This window comes from Bos taurus, chromosome 3 (assembly GCF_002263795.3).
Source record: "Bos taurus isolate L1 Dominette 01449 registration number 42190680 breed Hereford chromosome 3, ARS-UCD2.0, whole genome shotgun sequence".
In the NCBI taxonomy this organism is placed as follows: Eukaryota; Metazoa; Chordata; class Mammalia; order Artiodactyla; family Bovidae; genus Bos; species Bos taurus.
This window is the reverse complement of record NC_037330.1, coordinates 51245482-51269965: the sequence shown is the minus strand read 5'-3', so window position 1 is coordinate 51269965 and position 24484 is coordinate 51245482. Positions and strand designations below refer to the sequence as shown.

At 38.3% G+C, this 24484-nt stretch overlaps 1 protein-coding gene across 8 annotated transcripts in view; it reads left to right on the top strand.

Annotated features, from left to right (window-relative positions):
- Positions 1–24484, top strand: part of BTBD8 (BTB domain containing 8) — a 93928-nt gene that overhangs the window by 47073 nt on the left and 22371 nt on the right. For 6 of the 8 annotated variants that reach the window (NM_001424789.1, XM_024989022.2, XM_010803305.3 and 3 more), the window contains 4 exons: positions 6486–6566; positions 7928–8024; positions 15044–15132; positions 15569–15671. In NM_001424789.1, the coding sequence (NP_001411718.1) occupies positions 6486–6566; positions 7928–8024; positions 15044–15132; positions 15569–15671 (370 nt within the window). Of the gene's footprint in view, positions 1–4109; positions 4199–6485; positions 6567–7927; positions 8025–15043; positions 15133–15568; positions 15672–24484 lie in introns of those variants that run through there. The other 2 variants (XM_010803309.4, XM_024989050.2) reach the window with 2 other exon arrangements.

The window sequence follows — 24484 nt, the reverse complement described above, 5'->3', positions numbered from 1 at the left end:
CTTTTTTGAGTTGGTAGCTCAAAGATGTAATGCATGTGACATTTTAAAATGAGACAGCCTTCAATAAATTAAGGTAGGAATAGTGGAATCCTATTATCCTAGTTTTAGGGCTTCCCAGGTGGCGTAATGGTAAAGAATCTGCCTGTCAGTGCAGGAGATGCAAGAGACATGACTTCGATCCCTGTATCAGGAAGATCCTCTGGAGAAGTAAATGGCAACTGGCTCCAGTATTGTTGCCTGGAATCCCATGGAACCTGGTGGGCTATAGGCCACAAAGAGTGGGACATGACTGACCAACTGAGCACACACGTTTAATCCTAGTTCTACCCATGTCCCAGAGTTGGAAGGTGGGAGGATAAAGCTGAAAGGAAGTTCCCCTGGTTGGCAAGGGGACGTTTTCCACATCCAGTACTGGAAGTTGAACAGCCAATATTTCCATAAAGAAACCCCACGTGTTTCCATTTTATGTAAACAGAAGTCTTCCGGTGGTGGCTTGAGACTTTAGAGTATAAATTTGGATTTTTTCATCTTCCTTCAGAGACTCCTGGCTTGCTCTGAACCTTCAGGATGACCTTTTCAAATGTAAATCAGGTCATATTTCTCTTCTGGTCAAAATTCTTCAATGCCTTCTCATCACAAATTAGAATTAAACCCAAATCTTTATCATAAGCTATAAGAACCTGTATGATCTGACCCATAAGATTCTCCCAGACTTCCCCACCTAAAGGAGCTACAGCCCAACTCTCCAGTTACTTTTTTCTATGTTATTCTGTTAGATTGTCTTCACTTTTCACTGTTAAAATTATCTTCGTATATTTGTTGACATGGGCTTCCCTGGTGGCTCAGACAGTAAAGAATCTGCCTGCAATACATGAGACCTGGGTTCGGCCCCTGGGTTGGGAAGATCCCCTGGAGGACAGCATGGCAACCCACTCCAGTATTCTTGCCTGGAGAATTCCATGGACAGAGGAGCTTGGTGGGCTACAGTCCATGTGGTCACAAAGAGTCCAACTTGACTCTTGAGTGACTAAGCACACACATTTGTTGACATTTATTGTCCATGTCCTCTCTCTAGAATGTAAGGTCCAGAATAGCGCCTGTCATTCAATAAATATTGAATGTAAATGAATGATGAATGAGTAAATGAGGCCCTATGTTACCTTAGCCCACATATGTAGAAACCTGAAACTTTAGGAAGCACATATATAGCATAGAGGTTTTAGACTGGGTACATGTTATCTCTGAGCCTAGTGCTCTGTCCTCTCATGGTCTTTTATTTTTTCTAACTGTTGAGTGTATGTAATATTTTCATCTCCTATAGGATTTTATTCTGATTTGCCTAGAGGGTCCCATGGACGGAGGAGCCTGGAAGGCTGCAGTCCATGGGCTTGCTGGGGGTAGGGCACGACTGAGCGATTTCGCTTTCACTTTTCACTTTCATGCACTGGAGAAGGAAATGGCAACCCACTCCAGTGTTCTTGCCTGGAGAATCCCAGGGACAGAGGAGCCTAGTGGGCTGCCGCCTATGGGGTTGCATAGAGTTGGACACGACTGAAGCGACACAGCAGCAGCAGCAGCAGCAGCAGTGCTTTAAATCTTTCCATTTATTTAAACTGTGGGTTATTGCAGTAATTTGTTTTTTGGCAAGTCAGTTGATCATGTCTTTATAAATACTTTTCATAAAAATACAGATGACTTATAATAATGAGGCTGCAGTTTAATAAAACAGCTGTCAAGACAGCAGGAAAACAGTTTCTTGCTGTTTTTATAGCTATCATATATATTGATATATAAGCTCAAATGTCCAGATTTTGCTGTTTATTTTAATAAAAGTTTTATTTCTACCTAGTCATTATTTTCCTTTGCTTAAATATGTCAAGTCTTAGAAGAAACTATTCTTATAACATAAATATTCAATCCTCATTAACACTAATAAGAATGGCTCTTGAAATTTCAAGGAAAAGTGCATGGAATGTAACTATTATGCTACTGTTTTATATGAACAGACTACAGATAATACAGCATAATTATACTGAGATCAACTCTTGTCATATCCATGTATATAAATGAGCATATTTAGAGATTTGACTTTTTTCTAAATATTAAAGAAGAGATATGGAGTTTTGAATCAGCAGAAACCATTGTATAAGCCATACAATGTTAGCCATTGTATAAGCCAGTAAATATATATTAAGTAAACTAAAAAATATTTATATGTTTTCAACTCAATATTCTTTCTGAAGGTTCAGGAGATGCTTGTAACTACCCTAATAAGCCATTCATTAAATATTCATTAAACATTTATTGAGCATATATTATTTAAGGCCAAAGAATCAAAGCAAACACCTTTCTGAGTCCTACCCTGTGGAACTCCCTTTCTTTTCTTCTTGCCTTTCTCCTTGTCTCCCTTTAGCAGACATTAGATACTGTGCTTAACAAACTGTGAATGTCTTATCAGCACTGTCCCCAGCCTGCTTCCATGCAGAGCTCCAGTATTATGCAGGGAAAGGAAATTTTGATCCTGGGGATATTGAATCAATGCTGACATTTGCTTCTACTAGAGATGCAAGGGTAAATAAGACACAAATCCTGCCCACACAGAATTCAGTTTAGAAGGAGAAACAAATATGTAAACAAAGATATTATAAATCCGTTTGATAAATGTGATAATGGAAGTGTGTGTGTGTGTGTGGGGGGGTGTATTATACTGCTTAAGAGCCCAGGCATTGGAGTATGGATTTAAATTCCAAATTCCAATGCAGTTTGCCTGGATTTAAATTCCAGTGCATCACTAGCCATTTGATGTTGGGCAATTAATTTTTTTCCCAGCACCCACCTCCATGAGCAAGTTACTTAATTTCAGGTTTTTCATTTGTAAGATGAGACTAATAATAATAACCTCCCATTGAGTTGTTACGATTAAATGAGCTAATTGCATTGAAAATGCTTATTAGCTCAGTGACTAAATCATAATAAATGCTCAATAAATGTTAGTTATTATTTATGTTTAACGTTCAGTGATTTCCTTTTTTCCCCCCCTTGGGAGTGTTAAGGAAACAATCAGAGGTAAAGAGCCACGTGTCTTGTATCTAAAAGATGAAATAAATAGAGAGGGAGAGAATTTTAAGCAGAGTGAACAGTATGTGATAAGGAACGGATGTATAAGGAACTGTAAGTCGTTCAGGTATAGGAAATGGTAGTTTGCTTATCCTGGAACAGCTGCTAGAGAAACCAGAGATCATATAATAAAGAACATTCTGTACCAAGCTAAGGAATTTGGGCTTTTTTTCCTAGGTCCTATGGAGAATTGCTAAAGGGTTTTAGAAGTCAGGGACTGTATCAGATTTACATTTTAGCAAAGTCACTCTGATTGCAATGTGTGAAATGGGATGTGAGGAGGTAATTTCAGGCAAGAAGCCCTCAGAGTACTATGATGAAGTATAGTACAGATGAAAGAAACTGAGAGGCTAAACTAGGGCAATAAAAGGGGGAAATATATAGCAAAAGGGCTTCCCTGGTGGCTCAATGGTAAAGAATCTGCCTGCCAATGCAGGAGACAAGGGTTTGATTCCTGGGTTGGAAGATCCCCTAGAGAAGGAAATAGCAACCTACTCCAGTATTCTTAGGTGGCTCATCGATTAAGAATCTGCCTGCAATGCAGGAGCCACAGGAGTCCTGGGTGCCAACCCTGAGTCAGGAAGATCCCCTGGAGGAGGGCATGACAATCCACTCCAGTATTCTTGCCAGAAGATCCCTTAGACAGAGGAGCCTGGCAGGCTACAGTCCATAGGGTCTCAAAGAGTCAGACATGACTGAAGTGACTTAGCACACACCAGTGTTCTTGCCTGGGAAATCCAATGGACAAAGTACAGACCGTGGATCACAAGAGTCAGACACGACTTAGTGACTAAACAACGACAGCAACAGACGGCAGAGGCTGAATTAAAAAACATTTGAAGGTATAAAATGATAGGATATAATGAGAGAGAGGATTAAGATGAACCTCCAGCTCTGACTTAGGCAGACTTATTCTTCAGTCTTCTTTTTGTTATTTCTGTTTTGTTCATAGCACTGTTACAGGACTCCTTGCATTTGTCCCACCTTCTATTCCTCTGTACCAAGAAGAGTGAATTACCTAGTAACCACTGGGCATTGGTCAGGACGAACTCTGACCTGAGGGTTAATTTGATGATGAGAGGTAATTTGATTTCTTTTCTCCTTTCTTCTCTGCTGAATCTGTGGAAAGAGGTGATGTAAAGAAGGGTATCTGTTATCCATCTTAGCTATCTATTGGAGTTCTGAGGGGGGCCCAATAAATAGTATACTTTCTTCCTGCTCACAATAAGACAAAAGAATCAGCAGGTGAAATTAGAAAACATTTCCTTAATTTTTGATAAGGCAGTAAAATGTGGTTTTACGCAAAAGCCAAAGTTGATTTGCTTGCTATGTCTACTCTAAGACAGCCTAGAGAGAAAGTCTGAATCTGGATAGCAGTACGCTTCTCTCTCACCACCTCTTACTGCTGGTTCAGCAGCGAAAAAAGGAGAAAAGAAATCAGTTTACCTCTCATCTAGAAAGCTGAGCGCCAAAAATTGATGCTTTTGAACCATGGTGTTGGAGAAGACTCTTGAGAGTCCCTTGGACTGCAAGGAGATAAAACCAGTCAATCCTAAAAGAAATCAATCCTGAATATTCATTAGAAGGGCTGATGCTGAAGCTCCAATACTTTGGCCACCTGATGAGAAGAGTCAACTCATTAGAAAAGATCCTGATGCTGGGAAAGACTGAAGGCAGGAGGAGAAGGGCATGATGAAGGAGGAGATGGTTGGATGGCATCACCGACTCAATAGACATGAGTTTGAGCAAGCCCTAGGAAATAGTGAAAAACAGGGAAGCCTGGGATGCTGCAAGCCAAGGGTTGCAAAGAGTTGGACACTACTAAGCAAATGAACAACAACACGTTCCTCATGATCAACAACCAGTGGTTGTTGTCCACCAATCAGATAATTAATCTTCCTTGATACAGAGGAATAGGGGAGGGCCAAGATGCAAGAAGTCCTGTAACAGTGCTATGAACAAAATATAAGAGTAATAGAAGACTGAATCTGGGGTGCTGGGAGAAGTCATGAGAGTCTGAGATCTAGTAGTCCATGAAACATAAATATTATCACTTCAGACTACTTCTTTAAGTTATGTCTTTTAAATCTGTAATATGAGGATGTTGGCAGAGCTAGAGCTGCTGGATAGGTATTACAAATTAAGAAATATGTATGCACAGCAAGAATCTTTCTAGTGAATGGAGTAGTTGTCCATCCCAGGCTTTAAGCAAAATGAGAGGCCATTTTTCAAAGATGCTGAAGAGGATTTCTTAAGGAGCCAGAGATTGAACTATGACCTCTAAAGTCCTTTCTAACTTTGTCTATCATGGAAGATGCCCAACAAAGAATTAATTATTTTATCATATACTAATCACCCTTATGGCAGAAAGTGAAGAGGAACTAAAAAGCCTCTTGATGAAAGTGAAAGAGGAGAGTGAAAAAGTTGGCTTAAAGTTCAACATTTAGAAAATTAAGATCATGGCATCTGGTCCCATCACTTCATGGCAAATAGATGGGGAAACAGTGGAAACAGTGTCAGACTTTATTTTTGGGGGCTCCAGAATCACTGCAGATGGTGATTGCAGCCATGAAATTAAAAGACACTTACTCCTTGGAAGGAAACTTATGACCAACCTAGAGAGCATATTAAAAAGCAGAGACATTATTTTGCCAACAAAGGTCCGTCTAGTCAAGGCTGTGGTTTTTCCAGTGGTCATGTATGGATGTGAGAGTTGGACTGTGAAGAAAGCTGAGGGCCGAAGAATTAATGCTTTTGAACTGTGGTGCTGGAGAAGACTCTTGGGAGTCCCTTGGACTGCAAGGAGATCCAACCAGTCCATTCTAAAGGAAACCAGTCCTGGGTGTTCATTGGAAGGACTGATGCTGAGGCTGAAACTCCAGTACTTTGGCCACCTCATGTGAAGAGTTGACTCATTGGAAAAGACCCTGTTGCTGGGAGGGATTGGGGGCAGGAGGAGAAGGGGATGACAGAGGATGAGATGGCTGGATGGCATCACCGACTCGATGCACATGAGTTTGGGTGAACTCCAGGAGTTGGTGATGGACAGGGAGGCCTGGCATGCTGCAATTCATGGGGTCGCAAAGAGTCGGACACGACTGAGTGACTGAGCTGAACTGAACTGAATAACATTTTACAATATATAAAAACCCATGGCTGCAGTTATAACTTCATTTTTTTTTTTATAACTTCATTTTTAAATTAATGGCATACCTCATGGATGTTATTTGAAAATTGTATTCTTCAGATAAAAATGAGATTAGAACTTTATCTTGACTGAAAATTTATGGGAAAATGGAATGTATCATTGATATCAGTTAAACCTTAATTATTTCTGGATTTGAGTTTAGTTTTCTTTTATTTTTCAGTATAAGCCATGTAGAAATGAATGTTATGATGCACTTTATATACGGAGGAACTTTGGACTTTCCAGTCAAAGCTAATGTTGGGTAGGTATTATTTTTTAATGATTTTAAATATAAAAATATTGATATTTTGTGGCTTCTGCTTTATTGAGCTTTGTTTAAAAGTGTCAGTGAAGTAGAAGTTTCATTTTTATTATTTTGCTGAATGTTGTACATATTTTGGCAATATCTAAAAACAGTAAGTCACCTTATTTAGAAGAAAAGATGATCTAGCATCTTTTAGATAAGATTAAGATTAGATAGATTAAGATAAGATAGATAGATTAAGATAAGAATAAGATTAAGAAAAGTCTTTATTAGACTTAAATAGAAGGAAATGGCCACCCACTCCAGAATTCTTGCCTGGAGAATCCCGTGGACAGAGGAGCCTGGCAGGCTACAGTCCATGGCGTCCCAAAGAGTTGAACACGACTAAGTGACTAATTGCTGCTGTGTTTGAAAAACTTAATATTTGTTTTGGAAAATAAATGACAGATTTTATAAAGTTAATTCAACTTTAGTCAAATTTGGAATTTTATAAATTTTTTTGCTACTTTATTTTTAAATTTTAGGATGTCAAAAGAAAAAAACCCAAAAGTAATTTGAGAATATAGGCATCCTAAAGATCAACAATGGTATGGTTCTTTAGTACTCTATGGCGACATGCCATCATCTAAGCTGCTGAAATCCTAAATACATCTTGCTCGTCTAATTTTCGGGATGTTCTCTCCTTTTATTGCTATTCTAACATCACACAAATGAAGGCTGCTCTTTTAATTTTAAATATTTATTAGTTCTTTTAGTTATAAACTGAATGAATATGATTTGAGGGTGAAAGTATCCTGAGTCACAGGGATTAAATACTGGAAACCCGTATGAAACTTTATCATGGAATTGAGACTTGTAGGTTTCCTGAGTACCTAGCGTATGTGTGGGTGCTTAGAAATACTTGCCAATTGAAAGAAGCAACAGAAGCCCTCTGAGTCATTGGATGCCACCTCTAATCTCATGGTACTCTGTAGGCATTTTCAATATGATAAACATCAATTAGTTGCCCTCCCCCTAAATTTTTATTTATTGTGAAGAGTTGTAACTTTTATAGCCTTTGAAGCAGTTTCCTGGGCCTTGTTGTATATATCACTGAGAATATGAGGGGAAGTTGTAAAACATCTCCAAATTTACTTTGTGTTATTCTCCACAATTCAAATCAAGTTACAGTGCTTTCAACTTTTGACCTATGTTCTTCTTATAACCTGTAAAGAGTACTATGTAGGGCAGAAAGTTAGAATTAAAATAGTTAAGATTATTATTTTCTCTAAACAAACTATTTATCATTAAGAAATTATTGTGTATTATGCCTTGGTATTTAAATTGAAGAATTAACAGTGCATCTATTTTTATTTTAGTCAGATACTCAATATGGCTGATATGTATGGACTAGAAGGATTAAAAGAAGTAGCAATCTATATTTTAAGAAGAGATTACTGTAATTTCTTTCAGAAGGTAATTATTGAGTCTCAGAAATCTTTTACCTAATACCTAAAGTAATCTATGATTACCTCCTAGATTCTTAACTCTGTTAGTATTGTCGTTTTAGCTAATGGTAACTCTACTGAGAAATAACTCTTAGGATGTGCTTGTAGAAAACAGAAATCAATTCAGATCATTTTAAATAAGATAAAACTGAGGTAGGGGTTTACTGAAAGGATATGGCAATATCCTATATAATTCAAAAGTGGAGTACACAGTTGGAACTCTGTTAGTTAGGGTTTGGAACTGAGAGAAAGGAAGCTGGCAACTAGGGTTACTTTCTCCATTTATCAAAGGGCACCACAGTGCTTCATCAGTTTTTTCCCCTGAAGGAAAACTCCTCCTTCCTACCACTTCTCTTTATAGCATGTACTTGGAGTGGGATATAGTTCTCTTCTACTTCTCCAGGTGCTATATGAATACTGACTTTCTAATTTTAGTTTATGCAAACTTAAATTTGTTGTCTAAAGAAAGGTATTGTACTATTTATTTCAAAGCCATTTGTGCATTGTTTTAATTTTCTCTTATTTTTAATTTTCTTATTTATGCTTTTCTTTGTAAACAATGGTCATGTATTATGTTTATAATCATCAAAAAACAAGTATTAAAAGGATTGTTTACATAAATAGTCCCCTCTTATTGGATACTTGAACCAACAATATGCATTGTAATGAGGTAATTTTAATAATTTTAAGCATATTTAAATTTAGATTTTTATGTTGGGTAGGACTTTTCCTATCTCTTTATAAGTTGTATCTGAGGTATCACCCCATGGGTTAAAACAGAGGCATAAACTGGGTCTACCACCACTACCAACCCTTCCTGTTTTACTGAGAAACGGTTAAACTCCTCAGGTAACCTTTATCAAGCCTTTAATCAGTTACCGTTCATTCCAGCTTTTATAAGGAAGGGAACTAGAAGAAGGGGCATAGTCTGTGGTATCCTCAGCACTGTAGAAAGTAAAGAATCCTAGTAAAAAGACTTTTCCTTCTCTTTCATATTTTTTCCTCATCTTCCCTGCCAAGTGAAAGTTAGCAGGGAGATCCAAGACTATCCCAGATAAACATTAAAGATAGGGATATTTGCAATGAGGATATAGTGTCCTCTCAGCCCTGAGATGGACATCTACCATGGACATCTATATAACCGGACCACTCTGGAATTTCTATCAAAGAAGAAAATACTAAGGGATTTCTTGGAAGAGCCTAGAGTATATCTCAGGAACCAGTGAGAATATACTTGAATATGGAGATTTCTAAAAGGAGGAGGAGGCTTGCTGGAGAAGCCAGTACTACCCTGGTGACTAGAGACAGTAGTTATTGTCATAGACAGAAAAAAAATAAAAGTCCATTCCATACCCCAAGTATACACGATATGCAAGAAAAGAAAAGGACCTTAGTGGTTCAGTGAAGATTAGAAGAGGCTGATACAGGGTCAAATAACACTGTGTCCCATGTAGGGAGGCATTGAGCATCATGAATCCTAGAAGGTTCCTTCGTCCACCGAGAGGCTGGGGAGAACTTCAGTCTGTCACTTAATGAGCCACCACATTAGCAAAGGCCACCAACATCTGGATTAGAGCGTTCAAGGACATCTTCCTATTACCCTGCTGGTCACTGGTTAGTTACTTAAAGTGACCATACCCAACCACAGCCCTATTCCAAAGGAGTTAGACCCACTAAATGGCAGAGCAAGGGATCATGCTCTATTTGCATTCCAGATCTCCCCAACTAGAAGTGTAGTCAGTGATGGGGAACAAAAGATTTAAATTAAGTGTGAAATAGGTGTTTGATTTTAAATACCAAAAGTAACCAGAAGGTACCAGAATGCACCTGTAATCATTAAAGGATGGAAAAAAAGTGAAATTGACACAGCTTGGTTGATAGCACTAACTGGGGATAAAAAGTTTGATGTTAGTATCTGCTTTAAACTGAGATTCCTCAATAAACCAATTACATGAAACATTTTAAGACCAATCTCTATTATGGATTGTCCTTGGACCATTGCTTCTACTTTTTAGTATGTTCAAGAGTAGACATAGGTTACGTGCAGCTTCCTATATGTTACTTTAAAAATTCCCCTTAATTTTAAAAAATACAACATATTTGTTGTCATTAAAATAACAGAAGGTGAAATTCTTTTGAATTATCAACATGGTGTTTTGTTGAAAACTTTTTTATTCTATTTTAATATAGTCTATATTACTGTAGTAACAGATATTTAAGAGCAAACTTTTTATTGATCTGATCTTGAAATTGTTTGCTTTACTACCTTGACACTATATATTTTAATAAATATATATTTTTGAATATATAATTTTTAACTTCTAGATCTCAATGATACAGTTTCTTGGCAGTGACTTAAATATAGTAAATCTATAATAGCTCATCCCACAGTAATATATGTAGGGGTATAATGTGGTGGTGAATTGGCCCCAGAACTCTTGGCAAGCTAGCTTCAGTCATTTCATTAACGTCATAATCTTGCCATTATTCAACTAAATTTTAGAACTTCATTTATATGATTATAGTGGGTTTTACATTACATGCTATTTGCCACTGATTTACATATATATTTTAGGTTATGATTTAAATAGATGTCCTCCCAAATTTTATACGCAGGTTTTGAAAATGACTATAAGACCTGTTATCCTATTATAAAAATACTTAGGAAATCAGCATTTCCATATAAGTAAAATTCTTAGAAAGCTACAGTTATCACTTTAAGTCAGGGATCAGTAAACTTTTGCTGTAAAAGGCTAGATAATTAGTATTCTAGGGTTTATGGGCCATACAGCCTCTATCACAGCTACTCGGCTTTCTGTTGTAGACCAAGAGCAGATATGGACCATCTATCTGTAAATGGAACAGCATAGCAGTGTTCCAATAAAACTTTATTCACAAAAAGAGTGATGGACTAATTTTGGAGCACAAGCTGGTTTGCCAGCCATTGCATTTAAACAGCAAATTATTTTGCAGTTTAATATTTTTTATGGAATATTATGGAAATTATGGAATTTTATGGAAATCCAACATCTGTTGGATCATAGAAAAAGCAAGAGAGTTCCAGAAAAGCATCTACTTCTGCTTTATTGACTATGCCAAAGCTTTTGACTATGTGGATCATAACAAACTGTGGAAAATTCTTCAAGAGATGGGAATATCAGACCACCAGACCTGCCTCCTGAGAAATCTGTACACAGATAAAGAACCAACAGTTAGAACTGGACATGGAACAACAGTCTGGTTCCAAATCAGAAAGGAGTACGTCAAGGCTGTATATTGTCACACTGCTTATTTAACTTATATGCAGAGTACATCGTGTAAAATGCTGGGCTGGATGAAGTACAAGCTGTAATCAAGATTGCCAGGAGAAATATCAATAACCTCAGATATGCAGATGACACCACCCTTACGGCAAAAAGCAAAGAGGAACTGAGGAGCCTCTTCATGAAAGTGAAAGAGGAGAGTGAAAAAGCTGGCCTAAAATTCAACATTCAAAAAACTAAGATCATGGCATCTGGTCCCATCAGTTCATGGCAAATAGATGGGGAAACGATGGAAACAGTGACAGGCTTTATTTTGGGGGGCTCCAAAATCACTGCAGATGGTGACTACAGCCATGAAACTAAGAGACACTTGTGCCTTGGAAGAAAAGCCATGATCAACCTAGACAGCATATTAAAAAGCAGAGATATTACTTTGCCAACAAAGGTCCGTCTAGTCAAAGCTATGGTTTTTCCAGTAGTCATGTATGGGTGTGAGAGCTGGACCATAAACAAAGCTGAGCACCAAAGAATTGATGCTTTTGAACTGTGGTGTTGGAGAAGACTCTTGAGAGTCTCTTGGACTGCAAGGAGATAAAACCAGTCCATCCTAAAGGAAATCAGTCTTGAATACTCATTGGAAGGACTGATGCTGAATCTGAAGCTCCAGTACTTTGGCCACCGCATGTGAAGAACTCATTCGAAAAGACCCTGATGCTGGGAAAGATTGAGGGCAGGAGGAGAAGGGGACGACAGAGGATGAGATGGTTGGATGGCATCACCAACTCAGTGGACATGAGTTTGAGCAATCTCCGGGAGCTGGTGATGGACAGGAAAGCCTGTTGTGCTGCAGTCCTTGGGGTTGCAAAGAGTTGGAACTGAACTGATGGTGGAGGCATTTCTGAAGAAGCTTTTGCCCTTCTCTGAGGGCACAGTATCTTCAGAAGTACATATTTAGATACTATATATACAAATGGGCTGATTGCTGGTCTTTATTAAGTGTATAAATTCAGATCACAACTAGTGAATGCGTACAAAAAGAAACTGAATTGTATTCACCCCAAAAGGGCAATAGATGTGCCTAGGAACATAGTCCAAAACCTGAAAATACATGGCACAGGCAGTATGTAGCACATATTAAGGCTTACCATTCAACTATGACTTAAATTAAATCCCTTACAATTATACAATGAAAGTGCCAAATAGATGCAAGGGGTTAGATCTGATAGAGTATCTGAAGAACTATGGACGGAGGTTTGTGACATTGTACAGGAGGCAGTGATCAAGACCATCCCCAAGCAGAAGAAATGCAAAAAGGCAAAATGGTTGTCTGAGGAGGCCTTACAAATAGCTATGAAAAGAAGAGAAGCCAAAGGCAAAGAGAAAGGGAAAGATATACCCATTTGAATGCAGAGTTCCAAAGAATAGCAAGGAGAGAGAAGAAAGCCTTCATCAGTGATCATTGTAAACAAATAGAGGAAAACAATAGGATGAGAAAGACTAGAGATCTCTTCAAGAAAATTAGAGATACCAAGCGAACATTTCATACAAAGCTGGGCATAATAAAGGACAGAAATGATACACAACCCAACAGAAGCAGAAGATATTAAGGAGAGGTAGCAAGAATACACAGAAGAACTACACAAAAAAGACCTCCATGACCCAGATAACCACAATGGTGTCATCACTCACCTAGAGCCAGACATCCTGGAGTGCGAAGTCAAGTGGGCCTTAGGAAGCATCACTACGAACAAAGCTAGTAGAAATGATGGAATTCCAGTTGAGCTATTTCAAATCCTAAAAGATGATGCTGTGAAAGGGCTGCACTCAATATGCCAGCAAATTTGGAAACCCAGAAGTGGCCACAGGACTGGAAAAGGTCAATTTTCATTCTAATCACAAAGAAAGGCTATGCCAAAGAATGTTCAAACTCCACACAGTCACACGCATCTCACATGCTAGCAAAGGAATGCTCAAAATTCTCCAAGCCAGGCTTCAGCAGTCCATGAACTGTGAACTTCCAGATGTTCAAGCTGTATTTAGAAAAGGCAGAGGAACCAGAGGTCAAATTGTGAACATCTGTTGGATCACTGAAAAAGCAAGAGAGTTTCAGAAAAACATCTATTTCTGCTTTATTGACTATGCCAAAGCCTTTGACTTTGTGGATCACAACAAACTGTGGAAAATTCTTCAAGTGATGGGAATACCAGACCACCTGACCTGCCTCCTGAGAAATCTGTATGCAGGTCAAGAAACAACAGTTAGAACTGGACATGGAACAACAGACTGGTTCCAAATCAGGAAAGGAGTACATCAAAGGCTGTATATTGTCACCCTGCTTATTTAACTTCTATGCAGAGTTAAAATGCAAAATGCTGTGCTGGAAATAAAGCACAAGCTGGAATCAAGATTGCCAGGAGAAATATCAATAACCTCAGATATTCAGATGACACCACCCTTATGGCAGAAAGTGAAGAACTAAAAATCCTCTTGATGACAGTGAAAGAGGAGAGTGAAAAAGCTGGCCTAAAATTCAACATTCAAAAAACTAAGATCATGGCATCTGGTCCCATCAGTTCATGGCAAATAGATGGGGAAACAATGGAAACAGTGACAGACTTTATTTTGGGGGGCTCCAAAATCACTGCAGATATGACTGCAGCCATGAAATTAAAAGACACTTGCTCCTTGGAAGAAAAGTTATGACCAACCTAGACAGCATATTAAAAAGCAGAGACCTTACTTTGCCAACAAAGGTCCGTCTAGTCAAAGCTATGGTTTTTCCAGTAGTCATGTATGGATGTGAGAGTTGGAGTATAAAGAAAGCTGAGCACCAAAGAATTGATGCTTTTGAACTGTGGTGTTGGAGAAGACTCTTGAGAGTCCCCTGGACTGCAAGGAGATTCAGCCAGTCCATCCTGAAGGAAATAAGTCCTGAATATTCATTGGAAGGACTGATGCTGAAGCTGAAGCTCTAATACTTTGGCCACCTGATGCAAAGAACTGATCATTGGAAAAGACCCTTATGCTGGGAAGGATTGAAGGCTGAGGAGAAGGGTATGACAAAGAATGAGATGGTTGGATGCCATCGCCAACTCAATAGACTTGTGTTTGAGCAAGCTCCAGGAATTGGTGATGGACAGGGAAGCCCTACATGCTACAGTCCATGGGGTCACAAAGAGTTGGACAAGACTGAGCAACTGAACTGAATTAAACTGACTGACTGAGGTTTAATACGAAGAACAGTGAGTTTTTCAATACTTGTGTCTACATTTTATTTATTTATTGTTTTAGTTCATTACTTCTGTATATGTACTTTTTAAAATATGTTCATATAATCATGATCTAATTAAATTCTGTCATTTTGCCTGAGGTCAGTGTAGGATCTCCCATTGCACATGTACTTACATTTCTACTTTAGGAAGCAGATTAGACCCTATGGTTGTGTTGCATTGTGATGTGCTAGGAATTATTATACTACATTTAGTCTAGAAAATATTTATGCTAAAAGAAATTAGAATAAAAACTATTCATTCTGGCAGCTAAAAGAACTCAAATGCTATTAAAACTAAAGGTTATCAGTGATACTTAATTTTAAAAGAATAAATACTTTGTATTACATATATTTATTCTGTAGTTTAGGTATATAAATCAGATCATTTTTATGAACCACTTTTAGCCTTATAAGTTGATAAAGAGTAAATGTAGTGTTTTCTGTCAATTTTAGCCTGTTTCCAGAAGGTTGGCATCTATATTAGAATGCCTGATTATTGCTCATTCAGTTGGAGTGGAAAGTCTTTTTGCTGACTGCATGAAGTAAGTGATCTGAAATAGTACTGATACTATTGATTTAGGGGTTTTGTTTTTCCATTCTCCTAAGTTTCTGGGAAATTTTAGACTTGGCCTATTTTCTTAAGCACAATGTAAATAGCTTAATGCTCTACTAGTTACAACAATTGAGAAGAAGTATTGACTTAGATATTACTCAAGATGCTTGGGATCGACTTTTTTAGCTGACCCATGGTTACTTACATTAAAATCCATGCACATAACCCAAAGTGCGTTTAAAATATGTGTTTACAGAAAAGGAAACATACTTAAGTCCATTACAGCACTCACAAAATTAACTGTTAGGATTAGTTAAAACATACATATTTAAAATTTATATCATTGAAAACCAAAATGTTATTGAATATATTATAATGAAAAATATTTTCATTTCTTTAACTTGAGATTCTTTTATTTTCAATAGGTGGATTGTAAAGCACTTTGCAAGGTTTTGGTCTGAAAGAAGCTTTGCAAATGTACCTCCTGAGATTCAGAAAAGTTGTTTTAATATGTTGATTCATTCTTTAGTAAGTATAACCTGAATACTTTGTGTTTGTCATCAAAAAGTTTACTCAATTTTATATAAGTACTTTCTCAGTGTTTTAAATACACAAGTAAAATTGTGTTACAAAAACAAGATGAAAGAGCCAATTCCAGATAACCCAGAACCAATTCTCAGAACCTGTCTTTAAGACTGTTCCTCCATACCAAATGGAGAATTCAATCAGAGAAGCATAATCACTAGAAAGTATGTATTTGTTGATGAACAAAAGGGGCAAGGGGCATTGTCTCAGTAATATGTACCTCCACTTACTAAGGTAGTTTAGGGGACAACACTGAAACAGCGGCACCATTCTCCAAGAGGTGGCAGATTAATTACATGCCTTTCATCATGGCAAAGGCAGTGTTTCTGGTAAAACTGCTGTCCATGGACTTACTGCCTTTTTCACCACCGTACTATTCTACACAGCATCATTTCTGACTAAAAAACTCACTTCACTGCAAATGAAGTGCAGCAGTGGGCCCGTGTTTACCAGTTTCACTTGTCCTAGCATCGCCCTGTCACCCTGAAGCAGCGGGCTTGAGAACATGGAGGAATGGCCTTTTGAAGACTTGGTTGCAGTGCAGCCAGGTGGCAGAGCCTTGTAGGACTGGTGCAGTGTCCTCCAGGAGGTTGTATATGCTCTAAATCAGTTTTTGATTTATTGTGCTGTTTCTTGACATAACTAGGATCCACAAGTCCAGAAGTCAAGGTGTGGAAGTGAAAGTGGCTTCACGTGTAATTATTCTTCGTGATCCACTACCAAAATTTTTGCTTCCCGTCTCTGAAACTTTAGGATCTGCTGGTCTAGAGGTCTTAGTTCCAAAGAGATAAATGCTTCTACCTGAGGACACACATGATACCATTGAAGTGGAAGTTGGGACTGCCTCCTTATGGCCACCGTGTAAATCAACAGATAGAGAAGAGGAATTCTTGTTAGATTGAGCCTATTAGGGAAGAATTGGGTTGATACTATATAATGTGGGTAAGGAAGAGTACATCCGGAATGCAGTACTCCCCTGTCTTGTGATTAAATCAGTTAAAAACCCCAATTTAAATAGCACTTCAGGAATAAAAGTTTGGGCCACCTTACCAGATAAAAGAGGTATAAATAGCATAGGTACTTGTTGAGGGCAAAGGAAACATGGAATGATTGTGGGAAAAGGTAATTATAAATACTCGGTATGACCACGTGACCAGGTTCAGAAATGAGCATTGTAGTAGTTGTGATATAAACATATTGATTCCCACCTGTTTTTTTTTTTTGGCTGTGCTGGGTCTTCATTGCTACATGTGGGCTTCCTCTAGTTGTGGTGAGTGGGGCTGCTGTTTAGTTGTGGTGCATGGGCTCCTTATTGCAATGGCTTCTCTTGTTGCACAGCATGGGCTCTAAGTTCTTGGGCTCAGTGGTTGCTGCTCATGGGCTCTAGAGCACAGGTGCAGTGGTTGTGACACACAGGCTTAATTGCTGGGAAGCATGTGCAATCTTCCCAGACCAGGGATTGAATTCGTGTCCCCTGCATTGGCAGGAGGATTTTTAACCACCAGGGAAATCCTCATTTCCCCTTTTTATATGAATGTTTTTGTATATATTAACCAAGTATTTTTGTTTTCTACCACTGTCTCATTCCCCTACCATTTAATATAAGACATGTTAATAATAGTTAATTTTATATATCTTAGTATCTCAGGATACCAAGGGGGAGTTTGGATCAGTTTGAAGAACGTGAACATCACCCAAAGGCAAAACAAGAGACTTTGTTTCCTATTTTACGGAAAGCGTTAGCATATTTGTTGTATAGTTGTATTTGTCAGGCTTTAGCATGACTTTCTGTCTCCATTTAGGAGTTAACTATGATTTAAAGAAATTGTATGGGTGCCTAATTAACAAGGGATGGACTGTGGTGTCTCTGCAGTATGTCAGCTTGGTTAGGATAAACTGTGCTTCCCAGAATTTCCTTCTTTGCACTGCTTCACTTTGCTCCCTATCCTCTTTGCTTTCTCTTACCCCTGGGCCAGGGACATGTTTAGCTCTGTGATGAAGGGTCCTAGCATCTCCTGAAGGACACTCATTGCATCCAGGTTGGAGGCAGTGAGACCTGAAATGAGCCCATCCATGTGGGTTATAGCGTGTGCTCTTGGGTGTCAGCTTGTCCTTATCCCTCCATCATCCCTTCTCAACTGCTTTCCTTGTGGACTTCAAACTACATCATCATATACAAAGATTGCTCAGCCAGCTCCCATAATAGCATACGGTCAAATCCCTTTAATAATACTTTATATATATATATGTATGTGTGTATATATATATATATATACCAGAGAAGGCAATGGCACCCCACTCCAGTACTCTTGCCTGGAAAATCCCATGGACAGAGGAGCCTGGTGGGCTATACAGTCCATGGGGTCGCTAAGAGTCAGACACGACTGAGCGACTTCACTTTCACTTTTCACTTTCATGCATTGGAGAAGGAAAAGGCAACCCACTCCAGTGTTCTTGCCTGGAGAATCCGAGGGACAGGGGAGCCTGGTGGGCTGCCGTCCATGGGGTCTCACAGAGTCAGATACGACTGAAGCGACTTAGCAGCAGCAGCATATATATATACACACCTCTTAGTGGTTCTGTTTCTATGTTGAACCATGAACAGTATGTCATACTGGGTTATATAGAAGATGATATCTAAATCTATCTAAAGAAATAAGTTCAGGCCATCAGCTGATGAGATACCACTGTAAAAAGTAAATCTAAATCTGTTTTATGAAGGACTTTATAGTTTTGTTACTTAATGTTTTGCATCATTTGGTATAATTGTTCTGCAGTTTGTGGGTCTTCTGCTCAGCAGCTCTATGGTGGGGTTAATGGCAACCTCCTCCAAGAGTGCTTTTGCCATATGCTCTATGATCCAGGTCTGCTGCACCCAGAGCCCCTGCCCCTGAGGCAAGCCACTACTGACCCATATTGCCACAGAAGACATTCAGACACTCAAAGGCAGGTCTGGCTCAGTCTCTGTGGGGTCTCTGGGTCCTGGTACACAAAAGGTTTTGTTTGAGCCCTCCTAGTATCTCTGGTGCGTATGGGGTTTGATTCTAAACGTGATTTCACCTCTCCTACCATCTTGCTGGAGCTTCTACTTTGCCCTTGGACATGCAGTATCTTCTTTTGGTGGGATCCAACATTCTCCTGTCGATGATTGTTCAGCAGCTCGGTGTAATTTTGGAGCTCTCACAGAAGATGAGCGCATGTCCTCCTACTCTGCCATGTTGTTTTTAAAAAAACAAGAACTATTTTTGAGCTATTTCAAATCCTAAAAGATGATGCTGTGAAAGTGCTGCACTCAGTATGCCAGCAAATTTGGAAAACTCAGCAGTGGCCACAGGACTGGAAAAGGTCAGTTTTCATTCCAATCCCAAAGAAAGGCAATGCCAAAGAATGTTCAAACTACTGCACAGTTGCATTCATCTCACACGCTAGTAAAGTAATGCTCAAAATTCTGCAAGCCAGGCTTCACCAGTCCATGAACTATGAATTTCCAGATGTTCAAGCTGGATTTAGAAAAGACAGAGGAACCAGAGATCAAATTGCCAACATCCTTTGGATCATTGAAAAAGCAAGAGAGTTCCAGAAAAACATCTACTTCTGCTTTATTGGCTATGCCAAAGCTTTTGACTGTGTGGGTCACAACAAACTGGAAAATTCTTCAAGAGATGAGAATACCAGACCACCTGACCTGCTTCCTGAGAAATCTGTGTGCAGGTCAAAAAGCAACTGGACACAAAAGCACAGACTGGTTCCAAATGGGGAAAGGAGTATGTCAAGGCTATATATTGTCACCCTGCTTATTTAACTTCTATGCAGAGTTAAAATGCAAAATGCTGGGCTGGAAATAAAACACAAGCTGGAATCAAGATTGCCGGGAGAAATATCAATAACCTCAGATATGCAGATGACACCACCCTTATGGCAGAAAATGAAGAAGAACTAAAGAGCCTCTTGATGAAAGTGAAAGAGGAGACTGAAAAATCTGGCTTACAGCTCAGCATTCATAAACCTAAGATCATGGCATCTGGTCCCATCACTTCATGGCAAATAGACGGTGAAACAATGGAAACAGTGACAGACTTTATTTTGGGGCTCCAAAATCACTGCAGATGGTGACTGCAGCCATGAAATTAAAAGACGCTTGCTCCTTGGAAGAAAAGCTATGACCTAGCTAGACAGAATATTAAAAAGCAGAGACATTACTTTGCCCACAAAGGTCCGTCTAGTCAAAGCTATGGTTTTTCCAATAGTCATGTATGGATGTGAGAGTTGGACTATAAAGAAAGCTGAGCACCAGAGAATTGATGCTTTTGAACTGTGGTGTTGCAGAAGACTCTTGAGAGTCCCTTGGACAGCAAGGACATCCAACCAGTCCACCCTAAAGGAAATCAGTCCTGCATATTCATTGGAAGGACTGATGCTGAAGCTGAAGCTCCAATACTTGGCCACCTGATGCAAAGAACTGACTCACTTGAAAAGGCTCTGATGATGGGAAAGATTGAAGACAGGAGAACGGGACGATAGAGGATGAGATGGTTGGATGGCATCACCAACTCGATGGACATGAGTTTGACTTGAGCAAGCTCTAGGAGTTGGCGATGGACAGGGAAGCCTGTCATGCTGCAGTCCATGGGGCTGCAAAGAGTGTGACACAACTGAGCGACTGAATTGAACTGACTGATTTTGTATTAGTTTCTTTAGTCATTGAATAGTTAATCTCTATTCATGAAGGCAAATAAATGGCCCAGTTGTAATTCAGTTCAATAGAAGTAAAAATGTCATTTATTACTATTGCAACTATTATTATTATTTAGTGGATTTTTAAAGGACCTCTGTGGTTCAAAGTATACTTTTTATTTTTTGAAATCATGTATAACATAGGTACTATTACCTCCATTTTGTATATGAAAAAACGAATCAGAAAGGTTAATGCTTTATTCACATTCACAGTGTTGGTAAATGACAAAGCCAGGTATTAAAACCAATTGCTGCCATTCTAAAGGTAATATAATAGATGTTCAACATGGGCAAAGAAGCTTTTTTTGGAAGTGTGGGCCCTGACTTCAAGGAACTCACAAATCTCTGGAAGAATAGGCACTTAAATAATGATGCAAAGTACAAGTTAGACTATGATGAATATGAACATTAAGTTCCCTGTGAGTCTTATTTACCTTTGTAGCGCCAGCCTTAGGGTAATGCCTAGAACATTGTAGGTACTTGGTATATATTGATAGGTAAATAAATGAATAAGTATAGTTTATAATTCAGGTATATACATGGAATTACAGAAGTAAAAAACAATTGATTCTGATTAGAAGGATAGAAGTAACATGAGATGAACCGGAAGATAGAAGACAGTTTCAAAATTAAAAAGTATGTTAGGGCATTCCTGACAGAATTTTAAAATGTGACCATGGCCCTAGAGACCAAGCAGTGCCAATATTGTGTTGTAACTAAAATAATGAGAGAAGATAAGTCTGGGGAGAGGCTAAGGCCAGATTGGGAGGGATCTTAACTGACTGTCTCAATAAGTTTTTTTTTTTAAACAAGTGTTAAGTATATTTGAAGAATAAGCTCTTCATACTGTGCCTCTCCCTCTCCTACAATATTTTATTTTGGTTTTATAGCTCTAATCAGTTTCTTGTAAGCTTTGTAAATCCTTGATTTTTCCTTTTAAGACATATAAAAATGACCATCAGAACAACCAAACATTCCATATGATTAAAAGCCTTTTGACATCACGGTGATTACAATGAAAATGTAAACTTTTGTCTTTCTTTGTGGATATTCAAACCTTAATGTAATCTTCATATTTTATTATATAAATAAAATATATTTGCTTTTTTTTAATAAAATAGAATATTTTTAATTTTTTCAAATTAAAATTTAAAATATGTTATCCAAAAAAATGAAAGGTTAAGCGGTTTTCTTTTCTTTGGCTCTAATACAGTTCAATGGCAGGGACATTACTCCATCAGTAATGTGCCAAACACTGTCCTATACCAGTGGAGGTAAGAATGTGCTGCATTGGACTATTTACGGAGAATTTTTTTTTAATTTTAATATGAGGGACTTCTTCTTGGTCACTATGTTGCAGTTCGGTAAGAAATGGCTGCTCCCTCCTACCAAGTACAAACTATTGCTTTGGGGAAGAAGAGACAGCAGGGTAGAGAAGTGAGTAGAAGGAGAAAGGTGTGTGTTAGGGCTTCTGACTACTTGAGCTATTTCAAAGCATGATTAAATTTTCTGTTTCAAATGTTTTGTTTAAGCCTTTTTTTAAAAAAGCAAATTATGAATCATTCTTAAATATAGAAAAATTGAAACAAAAATAGTTACTGGGGTAAAACTGAAGGGGTGTGTGTGTGTGTGTGTGTGTATATACATATATAAAATGCTGTTAGTCCTAGACCAAAAGATAACTGAAGTTTATTTAATTGACACAGTATCAAAAGAATTAAATAGTATGAGTCAGTGTTTATTCAGTATATGATGTTAGGACAACAACCAGGAATTTTGCTGCAAAAAAGCTGGATCTATATATCACATCCTGGTATGCTGGTATACATTCCAAATGGATCAAAGATTTGAAAGTAAAGAAAATGAGGCCATTAAAAGACTACAGTAAGCCCTGGAAGAATTAGTTTATAACCTCATCAGGGCAGTGAGGATACAAAATTTAGAAGCTGTAAAATAATTTAGTTCCATAAAAATGCAAAATTTCTATATATTAAAAATTATCATCAGTTCAGTTCAGTTCATTTCAGTCGCTCAGTCATGTCCGACTCTTTGCAACCCCATGGACTGCAGCTCACCAGGCCTCCCTGTCCATCACTAACCCCCTGAGTTTACTCAAACTCATGTCCATTGAGTTGGTGATGCCATCCAACCATCTCATCCTCTACAAAATCAAAAGGCAAAAGACTGTTTATATCATACTCTTACTCTAATTTTTCTTTTACAGAGAGTTCCTACCAGTTGATTTTTTAAAAATAGCTAAATGTAGGATAAGATTAGGTAGTTCACAAAGCAAATACATTGCCTCTTATTTGATGAACAGTCCTCAACTTCATTTAAGAGAAATGGACATTAAAATTACAGTGTCTCGACTTCCCTGGTGGTCCAATGGCTATGACTCCATGCTCCCAATGCAGGGCACCCAGGTTCAATCACTGGTCAGGGAACTAGATCCCACATGCTGCAGCTAAGACCCAGTGCAACCAAATAAATACATTTTTTAAAAAATTACAGTGTCAGACCATATTCTATAAATGCATATCTATCAATTTAGTAGGGAGCAAAATAAAGGAAATTTGTACTATTTTAACAAGGATGTAGGAAAGAAGTACTCCATTCCTGGAAAGGGAATATATTGGTACAATTTTCGCTGTGTTTTTCAAACTTTTTTGACTGACCCAGAGCAAGTTCTTTTTATATTATAACCCAGTACACTCACACATGTAGAACTGAAACAAGTTTCCAAAATGAATACATACCATATTAAATATGATGTTCTGATATTTTATATTTTTCTCCTTTCTCTTTCTTGTTTTCTAATGCTGATTGTAAACCACTAAATATATTTCTCTAGGTTGCTAGGGGAGAAAACTACAGTTTGGAAAACAGCACTGCGTTGAATATGTGCTAGCAATATTTATATCCTTCTGGTGCCCCACCTCCTGTCCTCTTGACCCATGTGTGTTCAGCCATTGCTGCAGCGTGCAGCTGCACGCGGGTGTGACCTGACAACACTTTCCTCAGCCACATCACACATACTTCTCAGTTCCTGTTCTGAGGCTTCACCGCTGCTCCACCCCGGGTACCCACAGTTATGCAAACCGTGAAAGGGAATATCCCAGGGCACAAACCTTGACCAACAGGAGACGGGAACCAGTAACTAAGTATATCCCTGATCTAGCCCTTTAGGTGAATAATTCAAATTGTATTCTCTGTAGCTCTTCAGGGGATACCAAGCAAGACTGATCCCCTGTTGCCTGCAACAACAATTGCTATATATTATTGCTTCTCAAACTGTATATACAAACACTTCAGGATCAGGAATTCCTTGGCGGTCCAGTGGTTAGGACTCCATGCTTCCACTGCAAGGGACACAGGATTCAATCCCTGGTTGGGGAGCTGAGATCCTACATGCAGCATGGCACAGCCAAAAAAAAAAAAAAAACCACTTCAGAGTCTTGGTCAAATGTAGATTCTAAATCAGTAAGTCAGGGGTGGAGCCTGAGATTCTGCATTTCTAACAAGCTTCAGGTGATGGGTATTGCGGATCACACTTTTGTTAGCAATCAGCTAGGAAACATATCCTTCCATTGACTTTCTCTCCTTCCCTATTTCACTCTCTTGGGATCACTGGCATCCAAGCCTATTCCTTAGGCTCAGTTATTAGGCAGTTCCTAGATAAGACTAGTATTGATCCAGCAATATTGACCCAGCATATTAATTTTATCCCTTAGATATATTTACATTCATGTGAAATAATGTTATCTACATGGTTCTTCATTACAACATTGTAATAGCAAAAACTGGAAACAACATAAATATCTACAAGTAGAGGTCTGGTTGTATCTTATGTCCATATTAGGGACTGTTCTGTAGATGTTGAAATAATAATAAGGCTCTTTATATTCTGATAACAAAAATATTTAAGGTGTACGCTCAGTATAAAAGCAAAGTACAGAGTACTGTGCATATTAATGCCTCCATTTGAGGAAAATGAGGGAAAAATTACCTTTTTTATTTGTTAT